This window comes from Chlamydotis macqueenii, chromosome 6 (genome assembly GCF_036417535.1).
Source record: "Chlamydotis macqueenii isolate bChlMac1 chromosome 6, bChlMac1.mat, whole genome shotgun sequence".
In the NCBI taxonomy this organism is placed as follows: domain Eukaryota; kingdom Metazoa; phylum Chordata; class Aves; order Otidiformes; family Otididae; genus Chlamydotis; species Chlamydotis macqueenii.
In genome coordinates, this window is record NC_141561.1 from 27344063 (window position 1) to 27361903 (window position 17841).

At 44.3% G+C, this 17841-nt stretch overlaps 1 protein-coding gene across 1 annotated transcript in view; it reads right to left on the reverse strand.

The window, feature by feature from the left end:
- Nucleotides 1–17841, reverse strand: part of RAPH1 (Ras association (RalGDS/AF-6) and pleckstrin homology domains 1) — a 102587-nt gene that overhangs the window by 61219 nt on the left and 23527 nt on the right. The window contains exon 2 of the mRNA XM_086750958.1: nucleotides 6734–6853. Within this exon, the coding sequence (XP_086607084.1) occupies nucleotides 6734–6853 (120 nt within the window). The remainder of the gene's footprint in view (nucleotides 1–6733; nucleotides 6854–17841) is intronic.

Genomic DNA, 17841 nt, shown 5'->3' on the forward strand with positions numbered 1-17841 from the left:
AGATATTTTTCTCAATAAGCCTTTTCTGTGAAAAATGCTGAACTGTGAAAGCGAACCCCAGCCAGTTTATGCAGAATAATTTTTTTTTAGAGAAACTAATATTGTTTTTTTTAAAAAAAGACAACTTCCTATCTGATACATTGAATCGTTATATTATGAAAGTTAATATGGGCACAATATTAAAATAAATATCAGTATTTTTGTAAGTAGCAAGCAGTAGGACACTATGATCCTGCCGATGACCCAAGAGGTGGATGACAGGGTCCAGTGCCACTGCCCTTGGAGTGACAAGTGTTACATGGGGAATCTGGCTCTGTCACTGAGGCTCAACAGGCCTGTAGAGGGTTTGAATTTAAGCAATGCCTGTACCGAAAAAGCTTTCCTGAAGATATGCTTGTCTAAAAGAAGAGTATTCCTCACCTAAGCTTTTTACTTCCGTTTTCTACAACTTTACTCAAGCCTTTGTTAAAAAAAAAAAAAAAAAAAAAAAAAAATCAAATGCACTAGTTTTTCCCCTGATATTTATTTTTGCTGAACTCCCTTCTCTCCTCAGCTTCGCTTGGGTGGGAGGAGAGAGATGGGGGGGGAGAGAGAGAGGGGGGGGGGGGGAGAGAGAGAGATGGCGGGGGGGGGGGGGAGAGAGATGGCGGGGGGGAGAGAGAGAGATGGCGGGGGGGGACAGAGATGGCGGGGGGGGGGACAGAGATGGCGGGGGGAGAGCGAGAGATGGGGGGAGAGCGAGAGATGGGGGGAGAGCGAGAGATGGGGGGAGAGCGAGAGATGGGGGGAGAGCGAGAGATGGGGGGAGAGCGAGAGATGGGGGGAGAGCGAGAGATGGGGGGAGAGCGAGAGATGGGGGGAGAGCGAGAGATGGGGGGAGAGCGAGAGATGGGGGGAGAGCGAGAGATGGGGGGAGAGCGAGATGGGGGGGAGAGCGAGATGGGGGGAGAGCGAGATGGGGGAGAGCGAGATGGGGGAGAGCGAGATGGGGGGGAGAGCGAGATGGGGGGGAGAGCGAGATGGGGGGGAGAGCGAGATGGGGGGGAGAGCGAGATGGGGGGGAGAGCGAGATGGGGGGGAGAGCGAGATGGGGGGGAGAGCGAGATGGGGGGGAGAGCGAGATGGGGGGGAGAGCGAGATGGGGGGGAGAGCGAGATGGGGGGGAGAGCGAGATGGGGGGGAGAGCGAGATGGGGGGGAGAGCGAGATGGGGGGGAGAGCGAGATGGGGGGGAGAGCGAGATGGGGGGGAGAGCGAGATGGGGGGGAGAGCGAGATGGGGGGGAGAGCGAGATGGGGGGGAGAGCGAGATGGGGGGGAGAGCGAGATGGGGGGGAGAGCGAGATGGGGGGGAGAGCGAGATGGGGGGGAGAGCGAGATGGGGGGGAGAGCGAGATGGGGGGGAGAGCGAGATGGGGGGGAGAGCGAGATGGGGGGGAGAGCGAGATGGGGGGGAGAGCGAGATGGGGGGGAGAGCGAGATGGGGGGGAGAGCGAGATGGGGGGGAGAGCGAGATGGGGGGGAGAGCGAGATGGGGGGGAGAGCGAGATGGGGGGGAGAGCGAGATGGGGGGGAGAGCGAGATGGGGGGGAGAGCGAGATGGGGGGGAGAGCGAGATGGGGGGGAGAGCGAGATGGGGGGGAGAGCGAGATGGGGGGGAGAGCGAGATGGGGGGGAGAGCGAGATGGGGGGGAGAGCGAGATGGGGGGGAGAGCGAGATGGGGGGGAGAGCGAGATGGGGGGGAGAGCGAGATGGGGGGGAGAGCGAGATGGGGGGGAGAGCGAGATGGGGGGGAGAGCGAGATGGGGGGGAGAGCGAGATGGGGGGGAGAGCGAGATGGGGGGGAGAGCGAGATGGGGGGGAGAGCGAGATGGGGGGGAGAGCGAGATGGGGGGGAGAGCGAGATGGGGGGGAGAGCGAGATGGGGGGGAGAGCGAGATGGGGGGGAGAGCGAGATGGGGGGGAGAGCGAGATGGGGGGGAGAGCGAGATGGGGGGGAGAGCGAGATGGGGGGGAGAGCGAGATGGGGGGGAGAGCGAGATGGGGGGGAGAGCGAGATGGGGGGGAGAGCGAGATGGGGGGGAGAGCGAGATGGGGGGGAGAGCGAGATGGGGGGGAGAGCGAGATGGGGGGGAGAGCGAGATGGGGGGGAGAGCGAGATGGGGGGGAGAGCGAGATGGGGGGGAGAGCGAGATGGGGGGGAGAGCGAGATGGGGGGGAGAGCGAGATGGGGGGGAGAGCGAGATGGGGGGGAGAGCGAGATGGGGGGGAGAGCGAGATGGGGGGGAGAGCGAGATGGGGGGGAGAGCGAGATGGGGGGGAGAGCGAGATGGGGGGGAGAGCGAGATGGGGGGGAGAGCGAGATGGGGGGGAGAGCGAGATGGGGGGGAGAGCGAGATGGGGGGGAGAGCGAGATGGGGGGGAGAGCGAGATGGGGGGGAGAGCGAGATGGGGGGGAGAGCGAGATGGGGGGGAGAGCGAGATGGGGGGGAGAGCGAGATGGGGGGGAGAGCGAGATGGGGGGGAGAGCGAGATGGGGGGGAGAGCGAGATGGGGGGGAGAGCGAGATGGGGGGGAGAGCGAGATGGGGGGGAGAGCGAGATGGGGGGGAGAGCGAGATGGGGGGGAGAGCGAGATGGGGGGGAGAGCGAGATGGGGGGGAGAGCGAGATGGGGGGGAGAGCGAGATGGGGGGGAGAGCGAGATGGGGGGGAGAGCGAGATGGGGGGGAGAGCGAGATGGGGGGGAGAGCGAGATGGGGGGGAGAGCGAGATGGGGGGGAGAGCGAGATGGGGGGGAGAGCGAGATGGGGGGGAGAGCGAGATGGGGGGGAGAGCGAGATGGGGGGGAGAGCGAGATGGGGGGGAGAGCGAGATGGGGGGGAGAGCGAGATGGGGGGGAGAGCGAGATGGGGGGGAGAGCGAGATGGGGGGGAGAGCGAGATGGGGGGGAGAGCGAGATGGGGGGGAGAGCGAGATGGGGGGGAGAGCGAGATGGGGGGGAGAGCGAGATGGGGGGGAGAGCGAGATGGGGGGGAGAGCGAGATGGGGGGGAGAGCGAGATGGGGGGGAGAGCGAGATGGGGGGGAGAGCGAGATGGGGGGGAGAGCGAGATGGGGGGGAGAGCGAGATGGGGGGGAGAGCGAGATGGGGGGGAGAGCGAGATGGGGGGGAGAGCGAGATGGGGGGGAGAGCGAGATGGGGGGGAGAGCGAGATGGGGGGGAGAGCGAGATGGGGGGGAGAGCGAGATGGGGGGGAGAGCGAGATGGGGGGGAGAGCGAGATGGGGGGGAGAGCGAGATGGGGGGGAGAGCGAGATGGGGGGGAGAGCGAGATGGGGGGGAGAGCGAGATGGGGGGGAGAGCGAGATGGGGGGGAGAGCGAGATGGGGGGGAGAGCGAGATGGGGGGGAGAGCGAGATGGGGGGGAGAGCGAGATGGGGGGGAGAGCGAGATGGGGGGGAGAGCGAGATGGGGGGGAGAGCGAGATGGGGGGGAGAGCGAGATGGGGGGGAGAGCGAGATGGGGGGGAGAGCGAGATGGGGGGGAGAGCGAGATGGGGGGGAGAGCGAGATGGGGGGGAGAGCGAGATGGGGGGGAGAGCGAGATGGGGGGGAGAGCGAGATGGGGGGGAGAGCGAGATGGGGGGGAGAGCGAGATGGGGGGGAGAGCGAGATGGGGGGGAGAGCGAGATGGGGGGGAGAGCGAGATGGGGGGGAGAGCGAGATGGGGGGGAGAGCGAGATGGGGGGGAGAGCGAGATGGGGGGGAGAGCGAGATGGGGGGGAGAGCGAGATGGGGGGGAGAGCGAGATGGGGGGGAGAGCGAGATGGGGGGGAGAGCGAGATGGGGGGGAGAGCGAGATGGGGGGGAGAGCGAGATGGGGGGGAGAGCGAGATGGGGGGGAGAGCGAGATGGGGGGGAGAGCGAGATGGGGGGGAGAGCGAGATGGGGGGGAGAGCGAGATGGGGGGGAGAGCGAGATGGGGGGGAGAGCGAGATGGGGGGGAGAGCGAGATGGGGGGGAGAGCGAGATGGGGGGGAGAGCGAGATGGGGGGGAGAGCGAGATGGGGGGGAGAGCGAGATGGGGGGGAGAGCGAGATGGGGGGGAGAGCGAGATGGGGGGGAGAGCGAGATGGGGGGGAGAGCGAGATGGGGGGGAGAGCGAGATGGGGGGGAGAGCGAGATGGGGGGGAGAGCGAGATGGGGGGGAGAGCGAGATGGGGGGGAGAGCGAGATGGGGGGGAGAGCGAGATGGGGGGGAGAGCGAGATGGGGGGGAGAGCGAGATGGGGGGGAGAGCGAGATGGGGGGGAGAGCGAGATGGGGGGGAGAGAGAGATGGGGGGGAGAGCGAGATGGGGGGGAGAGAGAGATGGGGGGGAGAGAGAGATGGGGGGGAGAGAGAGATATTGTCTCACAAAGACTACTGGAGGGGAGGAAGTAACTATCTATAACCCTAGAAACAGCACTGAAACTGGAGACAGAAGCAGCAAGTTAGGGCTCATTCCTTCAGACTGAACCCGTAGATTGCCACAAAAGATGTTCTGTAAAGCAAATATATCCTAGTTAAAAGCATCTTAAATGGTTTTACTGAATTTAATAATAATTAAGTTATTTCACATCCTTGGAAACACGTGTGATATGCTCTCACTATTATCAGAGCACATCCTGCACAACACATTATACTGCTAAACTAGCAGTTTGAAGAACTACTGAAAACTGCAGTAGCACCAAAAGCTTAGTTCTGAATGGTCATTAGAAGGAAGCAGATTGCCTTCATTTAACCTGCAACACAGAGCAGGATAAATGTTAATACACTCTGCATCAGTGCCAAACACTGCTTCCATGTGCTGCAAATTTTGTGACTACACTTTATAATGCTTTTATTAGATCATCAGTTAAAGAGGGCAAAGTGAATTCAAATGAGCTCATGAGCACCTTAACAATTACAAACCTTTTACAAAGCACTTCCATCTGGAAAGGAATCCAGGTCTTAACTTTCAATACCTCCCCAAAATAAACATTTAGGAAATCTAAAAATGAAGTTAAAGTTCAAGGAATTCAGGGACAAAAAAACCAACCAAACAAACAAAAAAACCTTTCCTCCTACTGCTCTTAAGAGTCCAGCTGATAAATAGCAACAAATGCTAAGACTATAGGAGAAAGCACTTTGGAGCTCATTAGCTCTAATCACCCCTCTTTTTGGGGGCAGCTGCATCAAGACACAACCACTTTCCAAACAAACGAACTGAGACACAACTAACTGCATTAACTTGTTTATACAAAACCATATGAGGTCATACAAAGTTTTTTGGGAAATGTCATTTATCAATAGTTGCAAAAGACAGAAAGGCAACTGCCAGACTATGTTGTAGACTGTGTTGTAAACCAGTATGAAAGAAATAATGTATGATCCCCCCCCCTTAACTATCTGTTAGCAGGTTTTAAGAATTTCACATGGATCAGCACACAAATTGAGACATCACACCAAAGCCTGTATGTCAATAGTGCAGCTGTAAGCCCCAAGTAAAGTATGCTTATATTTCTAGGCTGCTTACTTAAAAAAAAAAAAAAAAAAAAACAACACACAACAAAAAAAAAAAACCCCAACCAAAACATATGGGGCAGACGACAAAAGCCTGAAGATCAATTACCCACTGTGATCCTCTGTGAAGATTCTCACCCAAGATAATTTACAGAGCCCATGCCTTCAAAACAGCTCCCACTTACCATTAAAAATCCTTCATATGAACTTAAAAAACCAACAATAATTACAACATACAGATTTATTTCATAATATCTTCCATTCATATCAAAAGGCAGTATTGTTTATCGCATTCCACGCACAAGTTCACGGGGGAGGGGGGAATCAAATCATTTTCCCCTAGAGTGCTACCCACATTTAGATCTTGCAAGCAGAGATTTAACCAGAAGATAACAGAGATGAGCCTGAGTTTCAAATGCTGTCACATAATTACCTCAATTTTCCTTCAGTCTTTGGGTAAGATGAAGATGAGAAAAGCTGCCTCTTCTCTAGCTTACTGAAACTTGAAGTATTATACCTTTGCTTAACTCTACGTGACAAAGAGGGAGAAGATGAAACATGTAATGAGAAGGGCCAGCTCATATAGCTGAAATCACAGCAGGCAGTCATAGAGAAATGGCCTATCACCACAGCAGTCTGGCATACCCATGCAAATGTGAAGGAAAGGTAAAGGACTAGAAAGAAGGAAGCGCTAAAAGATGTCCTATCAGATGCCTCTCTGATGCAGGAAGAGTACTCTGGAATAATGGGTCCTCTAGGTTGTATCAGGGCACTATGTCATCAGTGGTAATGTTCACAATTTCTTGTTCTTTATTGCTGTTCAGGTGTAACAAATAAGTGCTGTCATAGCTGGACAATGTCCAACCGTATGTTTGGAGATATAGCTTACCTCTAAACAGCTAAAGTCAGTGTTTCTCTATATACATGAGGACAAAATACCAATTCCATAACTGTCACAAGGAATCATACCCTTTAGGAAAGTTCAAACTAGCAGGTTGTGAAAACAAACAAACAAAACTTTGAGATGGGGAAAATAAGGCAATTGAGAAACCTTTAAAGAGTGAGTTGGTCACATGCTATGGTCTGTGTACCTTGCTGCAAGTGGCAGTTCTAAGTAGCTAGCATCCAACTGAAAAGTAATATGTAATACTTATAAGGAATTATTCTGTGAGATGATTGAAACCTGCCTAACCTGTGTGAGTTTGTCCAGTTCCCCCAGCCAGGCCCCAAACATCTTGTCCAGATCCTGATCTTCCTTATCGCTATCTTCTTCTGCACCATGGTCAAGTTCTTCATCTGATAATTGCTCCATCTGAAAAATAAAAAGTTTGATACCCAAACTGCATCAGTATCTAAGAAAACTAGTGTCAGCTACCAAGTTTCCAAAAAAGCATTCTGAAGTCAAAGCACATGTCTGCCCACAAGCTTCACAAAAATTGTGTACATTCACAGTTTATTATCCTGCTCACACATAAAGAGCTAGTGTGAAAGTTGCGATGGATAATTACAAAGCCATTCTTGCAGCTCACTTTTGTCAGAACCATGCATAAAAAGATAAAGAACAGAGTCCACAATATTTAATACACCATCAGAAATTATTTCATGCTAGCCTTGCACATGCATTCATTGCCAGCTATTGTTGGCAGAGTCTATTGACTTTACATTACAAAAATTCAACTCTTGTCCAAGGAATTCAGCTGACCACAGTTAAGCAACACCATTCAGCCCACAGGAAGTGCAGTCTCACTGCACTGCAAATAGCTGACTCTACACATCTGTAAACAGAAATGCTTAAACAGGCCACAGAGAATGCCAGCAACACATCCCATGAGACAGTTTAAATCTTGGATGCTGTCCAGATCACTTCAGTAATACTGCACAAGTTTTACCCAACAAAGAAACTCCTCTCTGGAAGCAAAGAGTCACCATTTCAGCTAGTAGACCCTCTTTCACTCCACAAATTTGAGTGACCAAGATAAAAACCATTCTCCAAAGGTTATCTGTTATTACCTCAAAGGAAATTAATCTTTTGTTAAGCAAGCCTCTGTTCTCTTCCTCATACATGTCCTCCAAGCACCTTACATGGAGCTAAGACATACATGCCTTCCTGGGTATATCCACACTGTTAAACCCAGGATCTGGTTCAGAATAAAAATCTACATATTTAGGGGGAACTTGATATAGGCAACAATCTGAGAGTGATCAAGCACTACAGAAGAGCAAATCCTAGAGACGTGCTATAGAATGTCTAGAGAGACATGGAAACAGATCACCACCAAGAGCTGCACCAAAAAATCATGGTGTGCTGTACAGCGTGATTTGGTGAAGCGATGGGCTACATAGCAATGTGCTACGTAGCTTTCAGAACGCACTAGTTTACATTTTGTAGATTTAAAAGTAAACTTTGTAAGCACTAGTCTTTGAGAAAACACAAATCTTGGTCTGAAAGACATCACAGTGTTGCGAAGTTGAACTAATGAGAGATGTTACGAAAGATGATAAAGATGATCTCAGCGAAAAACTGTCAATTCAGTTTTGACTTTATATGACAATAGTTCATGCACAAAACCTCCATGATTTACAAAATAGCCTTTCCTTCTATTTATACATTGCCTATATTTCTCTTTACCTTGATAAAATAATCAGGTAACAGGAGACTTCAGAGGTGATCTACAATTCTGAGGTTAGTAGAAGCCAGTACCTTCCATAGGTGCAAGATTCTGCCATTCAGCTGCTCTAGGCAAAGACACTTCAGTCTCCTACTGAGACTTCCCTTTCACAGAAGAGCACAATGCAGCAGCTTACCTTAAAAGGGGCAATAATATTAAGGCTAACTTGGCATGGCATACTGCACTGAGCAAACACTGAACAGATTAAATTCATTATCTGAATCTCATTTCTTCCAACACTTGTTTTGAGTCCTGTTAAGTACTTCTAGCACTCTAGGGAAGGGAAGGAAGCTCTTCCTAAAAATCTAAGAGTGATGCTGAAATTCAAAAAATGCCATCTGCTTATGCCAATAGAGCTGCATCCATCCCCCAAGACTGTACCAAGTTTATGCTCTCTAACTCGGGCATGCCTCTCTCTGCAAGATTCCTCTCCATGACGTCACCTGAAAGCCCTCCCAGATACAGAAATGGAGACAGCAGGGCAGCAGCAACTCATACTCTGCCCAAACTTCTGCAAAACAAACAGAAGCTGGATTCCACTTTCATGCCCCTTCAAAGCTTTCTTTTACTACTCCTTAGGCTTTTACATGGACCAGAAATACTGCAAATTCAAGACAAAACACATTATACTTACGGTGGCATGGTCAAACTGGTGTTAACAGTGTCCACATTCGACAACATGGTATTTCTCAATGTCTAGATACACTTGAAGCATTTTTATTTGAAGGCTAAGGGAAGCTATTAAAAGCATCCCTTTGGAAATATAACTATGAACTGGCAAATCAAATAAATGGAAACTATGATATAAAACAGACAGAGCTCAGTATTTACAGACACTTTACACTACTAACCTTTCCCTCTTTGAGCTGTTTTTGCCACTTACTCTACACTTAGATGGGACTTGTTTTGCAGTGCATTCATTCTGTGGCACTGTTCATAATTCATCCTTTCATTAAGGGAGGAGCTTGTTCTTTTTATTAATATTTCTGAGGATCTAAGCTGTGGAAAGAAACCAGCATTCTCAATTTCCCATAAACTGTTGCTCTAGCTGTTTTAACTTGGCATCAGAGACACTGCTTTAGTTCCAGTTACTCCAAAGACAGAATTAGCAGCCTAAAGAAAACTTTTACAAGTAAAGTACTGTTGTGTCAGCAGCTCTGGCACTAAACTCTGTAGTACTTGCCAGCTTCTTGTAGTCCCCACCCAAGCTTCTTAACGTCAGCTGCATTTCCTATGAGCCTGTCAACATTTGCTTGCAAAAGTCACACAAAGAATAGTGTCTTACTTAAACATTTATATTAACTTGCTAGTTCTGTAAAAGGGATCTCTCTTAGCACAAGCTCCACTACTGGAAGGAGATATACCAATGGACATTAATTAAAGCATTAATTCAATAAATTAAGGCAGAAACAAAATACAAAATAACAGTATCTGAACTTTAAAAACCTCAAAACCAGCAACAACTCAAGAAGAGTGCACATTCCAATAAAAAGCTTGGCATTTTCCTTTTTACAGCAATTTTCTTTCTCACTGCTGTTGATCACAGCAAACATGCACGATTCTTCAGCAAATCATGACATGAGAGTTATCACACCTTTCTAAGGATATGACATTTGTATTTATAACGAGAAAGAAAGATAGCATAAGTTTAAGGGTAGAGGGGGTGGAGGTTTTATGTTTTGTTGGTTTTGGTTTGTTTAGTTTTTAAAGGAGTAATTTAGAACTAAATTAGATCTAAGACATGGAAAAGAAGAATGTGACACCATTTACATTCCTAAAGCATTTGCAGTGTAGCAGAGTTTAAGGAGCTGTTGCTTCTGCTTAGCTCATACCAGGTGAAGTGCCAAAGTAATTTTTGGATTCAAGTATTCTTCAACACTTCATCTTCTTTTCTGTTCAAGTGTATGTTAGAATAGAACTTACTGAAAATGAGCAGCATCATCCTGGGATACCTAGATAAAACATGTCTTCCACATGCAAGTAAGGCTTCCTGCACTAAAGTGTGGTCTGTTTCATTATGCACTATGGACTGCATCAGTCAACTTTATCTGTTTGAAATGCTATTTGGACAGGTAGACTCATGACCGCTGTATCAACTGTCTAGTTTCCAAAACAGTTCATTAGGTTTGTTCACCTTTAAATGCATGAAGCACAGTATTTCAATATTATTTTATGAAATATGACTGAGGCTTTCATTAGAAGTCACAACTTGCAACATTTAATCATAACTTACTATTTTAATCACACTGTAAGGAAAAAAATTTTACCAATAACTAGGGAAAAAAAAAAACCAAAAAACAAAATCAAAAGCAAAACCAAAACCAAACAAAAAAATCAACCACACACGTTTACTCTTCCAAGTGGATTCTTACGCAAGCCATTGTAGCTTTTAGTAGCTTTTTTTTTTTTAGTAGCTTTTATTCTGAAACTAATGAACTGCTGTCATCAGAAAGCAACAGCTGATCTTTGGGACAGAGGTAAGTTATAATCAAAAGTGTATTTCGCTAAGACCTCATTCTGCAGATTTGCACTTTGAGACAGTAGTTCCTACCTTAAATCAACGCAGTTCAAAACAACAGGATGGACCAGTTGGAGAAGGTCCAGAGGAGGGCCACGAAGATGATAAAAGGGCTGGAGCACCTATCCTACGAAGACAGGCTGAGAGAGTTGGGGCTGTTCAGCCTGGAGAAGAGGAGGCTCCGGGGAGACCTGATAGCGGCCTTCCAGTACTTCAAGGGGGCCTACAAGAAAGATGGGGAGAGGCTGTTCAGTAGGGCCTTTTGTGATTGGACGAGGGGTAATGGTTTTAAAACAGAGGGAGGTAGATCTAGATTGGATATTAGGAAAAAGTCTCTTACACTGAGGGTGGTGGAACACTGCCACAGGTTGCCCAGAGAGGTAGTGGAAGCCCCATCCCTGGAAACGTTCAAGGCCAGGTTGGATGAGGCTCTGAGCAACCTGATCTGGTTGGAGATGTCCCTGCTCCTTGCAGGGGGGTTGGACTAGATGACCTTTGAAAGCCCCTTCCAACTCTAACCATTCTATGATTCTACGATATTTAATTATATTAACAATATTTCCTTATAAGGAAAACACTTCGCACTGAAAAAAAGCAGTTGTAAAAGGATCAAATTGCAGGTTTTGTCTATACCACAATTAATTAATGATGGAAAGGTTATCAGAGAAACAAAAATATCTGAGTCCAACTGAAAATGCTAATATGCTTAAAGGGTAAGCAACAAGAATGTGTTTATTCACTATAATTTCAGAAGCACTGTAATAAGCATTTTGAACTAGAGATGCGTAAGTATGTTCAAAGGCAACAGACAGCTTAAAACCCCAAAATGAAAACAAACCATCTTTCTTTCAGGCAACTGATGTTTTCACCCCCAACCTTTCTTATTATTTAAACACAAGCTTGTACAAGCTCATGCTTGTTACTGAACTAACGATCTTCTTCCTGAAAACAACTATGGAATTTTTTACAAATCTATTACAGGGATGCAGCAGACAATACATAAGTGTTCAAAACACCATCTGAACAAGTAACTGGATTTCCGCATTTTAAAATCTAGCCTGAGGAACCAAAAGGAACTATATAGTATACTCTGGTTTGGAAATAAGAGTTCCTCTTCCATTTGTCATCATGCTAGTATCCATTTCTGTTTAAGAAATTGTATATGACAAAACACTACAGTAATATACTGTTATGAGCACATAAGCATTAGTGTGCATACATAAATACAGAAGAAAGATTCTAGCTGGTTTTCACCTCTAATACTCATTCACCTGACTCCTTAAAGAAATGAGGTTATTCACACAGAAAAAAAAAATTGAAATACTTTCACAAAACTGACAGCCAAAGCTCACATCCACATTTCTAGATATTTTCTTGATGTCCTAGTAAATAATGAAAGGTAGTTCGAGCACATAAATTATTTCTTTCATATTAATACTCTGTCCACATGACACAGATCAATCAAATCTAGCATGTTTTTCATAGAAAATAAGACAGTCTTATGCTATAACTGACACTAACATTTATCTTTTGAATTTAATACTACGGTACACTAAGCCAACAATAGAGTGCAGATAATTTGCTTTAGTATTTCCATGTTTCCTCTTAACAAGCATAAAATATTCTGAAATTAACTACTCCTGAAAAAGAGATTTGGTGGGGGATTAGAAAGTTATGGGAAATTCTTTTGCATTATCCTGTGTCCTATAACCCAGTTTACACTACGAGTAATCTCGATGAAAACCGCAACAAAAGAACATTTGTTGTCTTTTAGCTTCAAATAGCATAGGTACTAGCTGAATACATCCCCAGGCTCCTACAGCACACAGATATTCCAACACGTCAAATTCAAAGACTGAGGTACAAATCTGCCAGCCAAAAAAACCCCACAAATTCAAAACACTCCAAATAAAAATCTTATGTCAAATGAAAGCCTCCTTCAATATGCTACATTGAGCCAACTTTGCAACTTTGACTTTTGTTTTATTTATTTTTTTAAACCATACTTCAGGTAATAGTTTTCCAGCCTTGTAGTCACACAACATGGTGAAAACACATCGAATTTCTGATAAAAGATAAAGCTTCAGCCTCTTCAGTAAAAGCATAGACACCTTTTAAAACCAATAACCTCATATGTTTCTGAATTATTCAGGCAATAATTTTAATAGTTAAAATCCTGCATTTACGTATCATACAAAGATAGCATCTGTTGCCACATTTAAAAAAAAAAAATCAAATAACATCTGTGCACTCTTTTGTACCAGTTAAATCTATTTGTGCAATACAGCTTTAAAGTAGAAAAATATTGAATCTATGCCTTGTACACATGAAGAGATTCACATACTCAGAAGTACTGTGGGTGACCTCTTGAGGTCCCGGACAGCAGTATTTACCTGTCTCAATGTAAGATCCAAGAAAGAACTAGTTGCACCTAACCACACATCAAGAGGTTTACGATATCATTAAAGTGTATAAAGCATTCATAGTTACTAATGTATTTCAATACTGAGTCACTAAATTATTAAGGAATGTGACAATTTTTGATTCAAGTCTACTACCCGTTTCCTGTCCTTCTCCGCCCCCCCCCCCCAATTCATTAAGGATGGTTTCTTTACATCAACACATTATCTGCCAAAATTCAATTGATCTGTCCTGTCAAACTCAACTGCATTCCAACTATCAAGGAAGGAAGGGACTCAGCATTACTCTGGAAAATTGATTTCATTTAATTCCTTACTTATTTCTGAAAATAAACTAATTAGTAGCAATTTGGAAACAGGACTGTTTCCAAATGAACAAGTGTTTACACACATGGGGTTCTTTAAGCTGTTCTTCAAAATTAAAACAAGGCATTGGACTTTAGCAATAAATCTTATTCTTCAAACATAGGAAGGCAAGAGTGGAACATAAAATGTACAAGACATTCAAAGCAACTGGGAGAAGGAAACCAAATAATTACAGAATACATTGAAAAAGTTTAAAAAGCAATGTTCAGTTTGAGCATATTTCATTTTCAAGTCTTTTATTTTATATCAGGCAGCTGGTCTGGATTATAGAAATCCAGCAAGTATGAAATCCAGGCATTCTCACTGTAAGGCCTTATTCTCAGGTTTAGCTGGGAGGTGCAAAACTGGACAGCCCACAATATTCCCTCCCTTACATTCTTACATATTGCACAGATCAGTGGGTATCTTGAAACCACAGCAAAGAAATCATTGTGTCTGAAAATGCATGTTTTGAATTGCAGACAGGCTAGAGCTTCAATAAAAGACCAATTAAATTCTGCAGAAAGTAAGTTATTCAAACACATACAGCGTGATTTCTAACGCTACTCCTAAAATCAGGCACATGCCTGTACAAGGACTTGCCTTTGCCTCTAGCTGTTTGTATTTTAAGTCCAGTCAAACAACCTTTTCACTAAGCTCTTAAAAATATTTTTCTCTACATTATCTGTAAGTTTGTAATATAAATATTTACAGCAATACAAGTAAACACATAATTTACATAAATTTTAGGAACTGCTAATGAAATAATTGTTTGAAAAAGCAACTGGAACAAGAAAAAAGCCTTAATCAGATATCAGATGGTAACATCAAAGCAAACTGTCTCACTGTTCCTGGAATCCCCCAAAATACATCAGTGCTGCATACAGTAAATACAGGTTTTCTAAAACTCAGTCTTGTTCAAGAGAGCACTGTTATGCCTTTCAGATTGTAACAGGCTGTTCAACAACCACCCCCTGAGATTCTAATCAGGAAAGTAAACGATACCACAAGTCGTTTCTTGGTCTTTCACAGATTCAGCACTAAATTTTTAGAATGAAGCAGGCAGAGTGTTAAGTAGGGGTATGACAACACAGTACCCTTCACAGACAATACAAATATGAAAGAACAAAGCTCTTTTTGGCTGGCAGTGTGAAGAAACAGAAAAACACAGTTTTCCATATTTATATCCACTGTAGCTACCAACTCCCTTTGTATTTAATCAAAATTCGTACACTCCTCCTCTAACTTTAGTTGACACAAGCACCCACAATTTCCTGAAACAAACACTTAAAAGATACTAGAATGTTTACTTCATCACCTTGATTTCCAACTAACAATAGGAAATACCTCTGATGTGCCACAGCAAAACCACTCACAAAATACCCACCCACCCCTTCTTTGTTCAAAAGCTTGAAGAGAGAGGTAAAATGTGAAGTAAATCAAGAAGTCTGCCCTATATTCCACAGGGTTGATTTCTCATTATCACTTAAGCTGTCTTTGTATTATTATTACCATTTATAATGACTCTAGCTTTCCATAATTGCAGCTTGAAATTTTAAATTAGTTTCCATAGGGTGACCTCTTGTATATTGAAACACACATAAAAGATCTTGCTTCCTGTAAGAGATGGGATACAGCAAAATTACTGAGATGTAATACTGAGGAATCTAATTGCATCTGAAATTTGCACTGCTGAGAAGGCACACAGTAAAACCTTTATTCCCTCCAGTAAATTTCAGTGCTTGTCTCACATCTAGCCAAACAGATGTTGTCTTGAAAAGAAGGAGCTTTATCAATCATTGTGCCCCATTTCCTGAGCAAAGATTCCAGCCAGAGTACCCAAGTGTACATTAAATTAATTCCCATAAAAAGAGCATCCTAGATTACACCACGTCTTGCAGCAGATTCTTTAGGAAGACAACCTGAAGACAGCTCTAAAAAACTGCTTAGCCAAAGATCATAAAAATAAAAGTTGCCTTAACTAAAATATTTTTCAAGCAGAGGATAAAATATAGGTGGTGTTCTCTAAAACAATTACACTCATTAGTTGCAGAAGCCAACATCCTAGTCTTACCAGCTAAGACTACAGAATTTTCAGTGTGAAAACAGAGTGTGATTATGAAAGCTAGAAAAATATATACCTTTAAATCTATATTAACATATAGTCTGCCTTCAGTAGGCAGAGAGATGTACTTAAGAACATATATTAGCTCAAATTTTACAGAATCTTCATTATGCAGTTATTGTAACACAAACACTATTGTAGCATCTTCAGTTTTAGCTTTGAAATGATGTCCAAAAAAATAATAACAAACCTTAACAGGTTGATGCAGAAAGAGAAGCAGAACTAAGTTCAATGAAGTAGCTTCAAGAACTATATGTCTGCAAATATTTTTTATAACACTAATCTTTTTAAAACATTAGTAAGAAGCAGACAGAGGATGTGTTTTGTGTAATAGATGAAACAAAAAATACCTTAGAGCAGCTGCAAACTTGACAAAAGACAGCTAATGTCCAAAAAAGGTTTCAAAGTCAAGTTAAGCTTTATTACACAATTTGAGAATGTACAAATTCAAAGCTTTAAGGGTATTACTTATGCTTTACACCAGACAACATATACTTTGAACATGCTCATGACAGTATTTGAAGAGGACATAAATACATAAGGTCAATCTGTCTCAGAGATTTTTAAATAAATAGCAAAGTTTGCTCGAGTAAATGATCTTAAAAAAAAAAGCATCTCTTTCTTACTCACTGAAGAACCACAAGTGACTCACAACAAGTCCTGCTATTTCAACCCTGACTTTTTCTTTTAGAAGAATCTTTTCTACAAATGCTCAAGATTACACTTCCTTTATGTTGCAGGTCATTAAACTTCCCCCAGGTTGAAGGCTGATGAAGCTTCTACAAAAAGTGAAAAATTACTAAACAAAATAAATTTCAGATGCCTCAAAGAGGTGACTCTTGGTCCATACAGATTAGGAAAAAGGAAAGCCCTCAGACACTTCCTGCCAATTTGATCTGAGGGATAGAGGTGGAACAGGTTTCAGTCAACTCTAGCTACTAGTTTGAGTACACAGCAAGACAGACTATACAAGCATCCCTGAATGAGGATTCCCTACCCTACCTCAGACCACTGGGCTCCTTGCTCTGCTTCCCTAGTTCTAGCTATGGCCACGCATTTCAGGAAAACATAACACCCTTTAATATTTCATTAATTGTGAAGGGGAGGTGAGGAGGAGATGTGCAAGACAAACATTCCTGACGACAGTGGGCAACTCACTTATGTCCTGAAGCATAATACTCAATTCAATTACAGTTACTATCCTAATATACAGCTGCAAGTGATATGAGAACAGTAAGAGCAATGTAGGTAATCCTTTTGTCCCCAGGGTACACAAAGGAAGCAAACGAGAGATTCAGAAGTGCATATATCCTAATGACATGGACTCACACATACCGATCAGCCAGCCTAAAACTCCACTAAAGCTTATATAAAAACTTTAGAAAATGAAATTAAGAACTTAGATGTCTGAACTTTTACTGCATTTATCACCAAAACTATACTAGACACGTTGGATGAATGAAGGAAGGAAGACTTCCATTTTATAGATAAGGGCCAAGGCAAGGAAAACAAAGCAAACTGCTCATGGTTTGGGATGACCCAAAAGGTCTAACACATTTTTCACATAAAACAGCATCAAATTCTGTTACGTGTCATTTGGCTCTCTCTTTCCTCTAGAGCTGTTAATGTTGCCTGAATTATAACATAAGAAAAAAAAAAATCAAAACCAAGCAATAACACAAAATCAAGGCTCTCTTATTCTGTAAGAGGGTCACACAACAACCTTCAAAAGGAGGACTCAGCTGAGATATGAGCAAAAAATCTTTTTGTGATGCAGCTCTATTTTCCTCCTTCTCTGTCAGTATACAGTTCCATCCCTGTCCTTGCTGTTCAAAATCTAGGTTGCATTGACTATTCTATTTGCAGGCAATGCAAAAAGAGGTACTGCAATGTCAGTGCGATTGGTAAGGAAACCAAGCAAATGGGAAACTTCTTAATTCAGGATCAGCAAGTGACTCAACCAAGATGCATGAAACTGCATGAAAGTATGTACACTCTGTAGGAGGCAAAGTCTCAAAGAATACATGAGAAGAGACAAAGTATGAAAGAATGGCTTTGCATACATTCATAGAAAAACTTAATGGGTACTGAAAAACAGTTGTCAGTTGCATTTAAAGGAAATCACTTACTACGAACACTAAACTAAGCACTAATTTAATAATGCAACAGCAGCGGGTGAGACTAGCCTGTGCACAGGTGCTGTACATTCATGCCTTTTTAGCC